Source organism: Gekko japonicus, unplaced genomic scaffold (genome assembly GCF_001447785.1).
Source record: "Gekko japonicus isolate JY-2015 unplaced genomic scaffold, Gekko_japonicus_V1.1 scaffold2339, whole genome shotgun sequence".
NCBI classification, from domain to species: domain Eukaryota; kingdom Metazoa; phylum Chordata; class Lepidosauria; order Squamata; family Gekkonidae; genus Gekko; species Gekko japonicus.
Window position 1 is genome coordinate 13,341 of NW_015169855.1, and position 6,624 is coordinate 19,964.

Genomic DNA, 6,624 nt, shown 5'->3' on the forward strand with positions numbered 1-6,624 from the left:
CCCCCGTCTCCCAAAGAGGAGGAAAATCCTGGCCTTGCGGTTTGGGAGGTCGGCACGAGAGGCCCAGTCAATGTTCCCTCTCAGCGGTGGAGGGTCCTGTGAGCAAAAATTCTACCTTATGAACTCCTGGCATGAAAGTGGTGAGCCAGAGGTTTGGCCCCTGCATAAATCAGTTTGCTCCGGAGCCCCATCCCTTCCTGAGCAAAGACAAACAGTGTGTGAGCCGGAAGCTAAAAAGCTGTGAGCTGGCTCACGCTCACTCAGCTTAAGAGGGAACAGTGCACCCAGTGTGTGCCCTTCTATCAGGACAGGGTGGCTGACTCTTCCCTTCACTCCACAGGCACGGTGGACAAGCACTCGGTGGAGGTCACCAACTGCTTCTCGGTCCCTCACAACGAGTCAGAAGATGAGGTGAGCGCCAGTCAGGGGGGGCGCCCCCCAGCTCTCCTCTGACACCCCTGCAGTCTCCTTGGCTCAGCCTGCAAAGGCCCAAGATTGCCAACTGCCCGTAACATGCCTATAGAACCCACGCTCCCTCTAAGCTGTGGAGTCTTGCGAGCAATAGTTCTACTTGGTGAGCCACTGGCATCAAAGTTGTGAGCCAGCAATTGGGCTACTAAATACATTAGTTTTCCCTGGAGCCCCATCCCTTCCTGAGCCTAGACAAAAATGTGTGTGAGCAAGCAAAGAGCGTGGCAGCCTGGCGGCACTTAGAACCACCTTGTGCCTGTTGGAGGGCTGGCTCCCTGCTACAGACCACAACCTTGTATTGACATGGCTGAGGTTGAACATCCCCCTAAGCAAAATGTTAGAAGTGAGCGGAGGGTGCCAAACAGACACCATCTGAACACGGGGGGGGGGGGGGTTGTAAAGCTTTTCACAGACACTGACACAGGTTTTTGTAAACACGCTTGACTGCTGCCCCACTGTTAGTACTGGACACTGCTGCTGTATACAGGATCCTGGACCTACTAGCGATGATCTGCAACAGCCCCACGAGTACCATCTGTTCCATGGGGAGGAGGATAGTGCACGAGCTGCCCCTTGAAACAAGATCAAGGAAAGGAAGGCAGCCAGGGTGAGCAGCCTGAGAGGGCAGGTCTGGGTTGCTCCTCCCTTTGCCTTTTCCGTCTGCCTCTCCTGGTAGCTGTTCTCCTTCAAAGGGCAGAGCAAGGCAGAAATGCCGGTTCTCCTGTGTCTGTGCTCTGCAGATTTCCCAGTTCACAAGTGATTCAGAGGATCTTCATAGGCACAGTGTGCAAAGTTCAGTCAGTGGCATTTCGTCTTTACTGCTGGGAAAGGATTCCAGTCTTGAAGAGGTGCTGCCAATCAGCATTCTAGATCAGGCCAAATGAATTTGTTGCTGCAGATTCTTTTTTTTGCTTTTTTTCCAGGTGGCCGTTGACATGGAGTTTGCCAAGAATATGTATGAGCTGCATAAGAAGGTTTCCCCAAGTGAGATTATTCTTGGATGGTAAATTGTTATTCTTTGTTATTATGTAGCTAGCTTAATGGGCTTGCTGTGTAGCAGAAATCATGCTGTTTCTCTGCTGCGGGGGCAACTGAGTAAATTCCTCTGGTGGCTCAGCGTAACTGAATTTTGCAGGGTTCTGTTTCACGTGTACAGAAACTGTGTTTGCATGAAAAAGCCACGCACTTCCCCAATTCACACAGAACAGCAATGGGGCGTAATTGAGTGCATTGGAAAGACCATATGCTCCTGATGTGCATGGTCAGCAGGCTCCCAGTTTGTGTGGATATAATGCCTGAAGAGGCCTTGCATTGGTGTGTTTTCATAGAATCATAGAATTGGAAGGGACCTCCAGGGTCATCTAGTCCAACCCCCTACACAAGCCAGGAAATTCACATATACCTCCCCCTCCACACTCACAGTGACTGCTGTTCCATGCCCAGAAGATGACAAAAAACTTCCAGGATCCCTGGCCAAACCGGCCTGGAGAAAAATTGCTTCCTGACCCCAAAGTGGCAATCAGCATTCCCCTGGGCGTGTAAGAAAGGGCCACAAGAACTAAGCACTGAGGCAACCCTTCCTGCCCTCCCTCTCGTGATCTGCCTGAGTTCACACAATCAGCATTGCTGTCAGATGGCCATCTAGCCTCTGTTTGAAAACCTCCAAAGAAAGAGAGCCCACCTCCTCCCCAAGGAAGCCTGTTCCACCGCTCTAACTGCCAGGAAGTTCTTACTAATGCTTAGCCGAAGACTCTTCTGATTTAATATCAATCCATTGGTTCTGGTATGACCTTCTGGGGCAACAGAAAACAACTCAGCACCATCCTCCATATGGCAGCCCTTCAAGTACTTGAATATGGTTCTCATATCACCTCTCAGTTGTCTCCGCTCCAGACTAAACATACCCGGCTCCTTCAGCCTTTCCTCATAGGACTTGGTCTCCAGACCCCTCACCATCTGGACATGTTCCAGCTTGACTATATCCTTCTTAAATTGTGGTGCCCAAAACTGAACACAATACTCTAGGTGAGGTCTAACCAGAGCAGAGTAAAGTCATACCATCTATGCTTCTGTTGATACTTTTCATCAGATGTCAGATATTTGTTGCTGGTTTATTTATGGTTTCAGTGAGAATAGATTGTTAGGATGTTTGTCCCATAATCATAAGCAAATTATGTGACAGCCTCGTATTTATATAATATTTTATAAAAATGGTAAGTCTTTTGTTTTTCAAAAATGTGTCTTCACATTGTTGCCTTATGTTAAACAGGTTGCCAGGTTACATTACCAAAAATCAAATTCAGGTGTAGGAAACCCGGCACGCATGGCAGCACTGCTGAGAATGGTGGCACAGAGAAGGCAAAAGGCATGGCTGGCACCTGGCATTGCCTCCCGGACCTGTGCAACCCCCCCAGCAGAGTCCCAGGCAGCTCCTCCCAGTCTCGAGATGTGCCGGGACTTGCCTTGTTTTCATTCTGTCTCCAAATACAACACGTGTCTCTGCCTACCCCCATTTTGTTCCTTGGTGCATTAACATTTGCACAAGTAGTGCACATTTTGAGACCTTGTGCTCAACTGGTTACCTACTCTAAATGGTAACTTTTGTGGTAGATGTCATTTCATCAATGAAGCTGTTAGAAATTGCAGGCTTATGATTTTTGAGCAGGTGCTGGGGATGTTTTTGCTGTTCTGGGTCTGCTTTTTTTGTTTTTACATAAAATGGCTTTTTAATGAGGAAGTTAAAATAGACTATTCATGTAAGTATTAATGTTTATGGATTTATCTAAATCCTGAATGTCAGAGCTTTGTTAATATTGCTGGCAGAACATTTTCCTGTGTTAGAATGTAGCTGTCTTTGAAAGGTCAGTATTGATAGCATAAGGTTTTGTATGCACAGTTCATAATGATCTCAACTGTATCTTTGAAGGTATGCCACAGGACATGACATCACGGAACACTCTGTTTTGATCCATGAATACTACAGTCGAGAAGCGCACAATCCAATTCACCTAACTGTGGACAGCAGTCTGCAAAATGGGCGCATGAGCATTAAGGCCTACATCAGGTATTGGCTTGGAAAGGCAAACCCAGCATTGCGCTGCATGCAATTAACTGAGGCTTCACTGCAGTACTCGGACATTCTTAGGTTTGCATCCTTAAGAGTTGCCAGCTAACAAGTGATTCAGAGAATCTCTTAATAGACATGCGGAGGGAGAGCAGAAGAAATCCCCTTTCAGGCCTACTTGGCAACGATTCCAGTTGTGTGGCTGAAAAGCATTTTCTGTGGAGATTTCCTCTGCTCTCCTTCACCTGCTGTTCATGGTCAAGAGATGAGATGAATGAGTGTGGCTTTAAGGCTTGCTGGGGTCCGCTTGCCTTGCTGCCGAAGCAGGCCAGGGTGACAGGTCAGCACATGCAGGGGGACGCACCTCGCGGTCTTGTATGTAGGCTGCAAATGGGGGTTGCAGAACAGTCTTCAGTGTCCTCAGCCTGTTGTCAACTTCCTCCATTCTAGCTTGCTGTATGACTAGAGATGCCACATCATCTGGAAATTTTGAAGCTGGGGGTGGTATTTCTCCGAGAACAAATTTTGGAAGAAAATTGAAATATCTGCAATACATTTCCTAGCAACCCTAAACTACTTTTACTGATTGGACAACATAAAATGCATCATTAGTAACTTAGGATATGAAATTGTACCATGTAGGGTGTTTGTAAAATTTAAAAGTATAACTGTCTTCATTTTTTATAAGAAAAATTGCCGGCATACCCAGTACTTGAGAAAGAGTTGCAAACTGCTGTATTGAGCGCTACTACAGCAGAGGTACCTTTAGTTTTTGCCATCTGAGAGGTAGGAAAAACAAAAGTTGAAGGTAGAGAACAAATTCTATAGTAAACAAAAGGAGGTGTGCTTGTGCAGAAATTCCCACAGTCATAGTTGGTAAGACTGCCAGTGTGCTTGGATGTTAAACTAAACTTTAACATTGAAAACACTGAACTCTTTAGTAATGTATTATCATTAAACACATATAGTAGTGAAAATTACTTAGAGTAAAAAAGACCCTTAAATATTGTATGTCTCAACAGTCATTGTTCCCCCTTCGCTCCACAGTGTTCTGACCAAAAACTCTACTTTGTGAGCGAAAAAAATCTAGTAGCATTAAAGTTGTGAGCATGTCTACATTTGACTGTTGCGTAAATTATTTTTAGAAGATTATTTCCATAACCTTGTAAATATCTCTGAATTCTTTTAAACTATATTTTAAGAATAATGTAAACATTATAAGAGAAAGCAGTCAAGTCAAATTTCATTACACAAAATGTTGTCCTCTACCTGCCCCTTTCCACTATGTGGGTATCCCTGGCCTCCAGAGAACCGGTCTACCTGCCCCAGTCCACCATATTTGTAGACCTGGCCTTGGACCATCACCCTGTGTTGACCCTTAGAAAACATATCAACACTTAAGAGGGAGAAACTCTTGCAGTCTACTTTGTTTTTTTCAAGTGAAATACAAGAACCAGCATTACAGGTCAAGTATAACAGAGGTGGAGCAATCACTGTCAGAACCCTGCCTAACTAAGTTGCTTAAATTTTGTCAACCTGCCCAAACTATTTATTCAAATATTTATATCCCACTTTCCCCTGTGACTCTAGTCAGCTTATAAATCATACTGAAAAGCATAACAGGTGGCTCAGTTATAGTCTATGGGCACCAATATAGTCAATGGGCCCCGTAGGCTATAATGGAGAATTGATCCAGGTTTCTCTGGAAGAGACGGGGGGTTTTTTAGGTGGGGGCACCAGATTTGCAGCATAACTGCTGGTGCCTGTCTTCAACACACACACACACACACCAAGTTTCAAAAAGATTGGATCAGGAGGTCCAGTTCTATGGGCCCCAGAAGAAGGTCCCAGAAGAATCCTCCATTGTTTGTGAGTTGAAGCAGAAATCCTCTGAGCTGGTCTCTGCAATGTTGTGTGCACCACCACCACCCAGCACAGCTAAGAGGGAACTGTGTGTGAGAGTTGTCTTTAGTGCTCCCCCTGCATTTCCCTGGAAAAATGGAAAAGGTTTTCCATCTTACTCATGGCATACATTTTGAGTGTGAAAAACCTTCCTTTAAAAAGCATTTTTCATTCTGAAAGAGAAAATATTTTATAGGAGTTCTTTTTCTGTGTTCAGTTTTTTCCGCTGCAGAAACTGGGGGAGGGGGGTAGGCTTTTGAGGGGAAAGTGGTGTGTGTGTGCGCGGGGCTCTTCCCCCCCTCAGTCTTTTTTCCCCCCTTTCCCCTGGGCTTTCACATATGTGACTGAATGTGCAGGTGCTGTTTGTGATCATTGCATGAAATGTGGAAGATTTGGAATATGAGTTTCTTGGAATTCACGCACTGGTGAGGCTTGCTAGATAAAAGTTGCTCTGACTCTTTCCGAGAAGTGTTGTGCTAAGAACCTTTCTTCCCTCCAGCACTGCCATGGGGGTCCCTGGTAAGACAATGGGAGTTATGTTCACGCCCCTCACCGTGAAGTACGTCTACTACGACACAGAACGGATCGGAGGTAAGAACAGGCCATAGTAAAGGTTAGCTTAGATTCTCAGAACCCGCTGAGGGCCTGTGCAGGGGTTGGCTTGGATGTCAGTGGTTCTTGGTTCTCGTAAATGAGCTGGAATCTAGGGAGCAAGCGCTAAGCCTGCCCTTCGTGCCAGGGAGCATTCTTGCCAAGGGAAGGGAGGAGGCTCAGCCCCATTGCCCGTGCTGTCCCTGAATTCACTCTGCCCCATATATGTGAACAGCAATGGAAAAGAAATTGGTTCCTGTTGCCACACTCTGGCCAAATCCATTTGCATCTAAGCTCTGAAGGGCTCTGTGCTTGGGGCTTGATGACTCATCCCCTGGACTTTTCCTCTTGCCAGCAACCAGCCAGGCCTCTGGATATAGATAAGAGGGCAAGCTCAGTTATTGTAATGTAGTTGTGATCCTAGGATCAGGCACTTTTCTGCACAGCTGCCAATCTTCCAGTGCCAGTAATCTTGAACTATTTAGATTTGTTTTAAGTTGAATTTAATTCTGTGACCAATGGAGCGGTTACACCATTAAAGTTTTCAGCCCTAGATGTTGTCGTGTAGCACCTTGGGTAAAAGTAGTGGCTGAATT

General features: G+C 45.9%; 1 protein-coding gene across 1 annotated transcript in view; it reads left to right on the forward strand.

Moving 5' to 3' along the window:
• Positions 1–6,624, forward strand: part of EIF3F (eukaryotic translation initiation factor 3 subunit F) — an 8,956-nt gene that overhangs the window by 622 nt on the left and 1,710 nt on the right. Inside the window, exons 2-5 of the mRNA XM_015417376.1 lie at positions 307–411; positions 1,395–1,474; positions 3,398–3,535; positions 5,937–6,028. Of these exons, the coding sequence (XP_015272862.1) occupies positions 307–411; positions 1,395–1,474; positions 3,398–3,535; positions 5,937–6,028 (415 nt within the window). The remainder of the gene's footprint in view (positions 1–306; positions 412–1,394; positions 1,475–3,397; positions 3,536–5,936; positions 6,029–6,624) is intronic.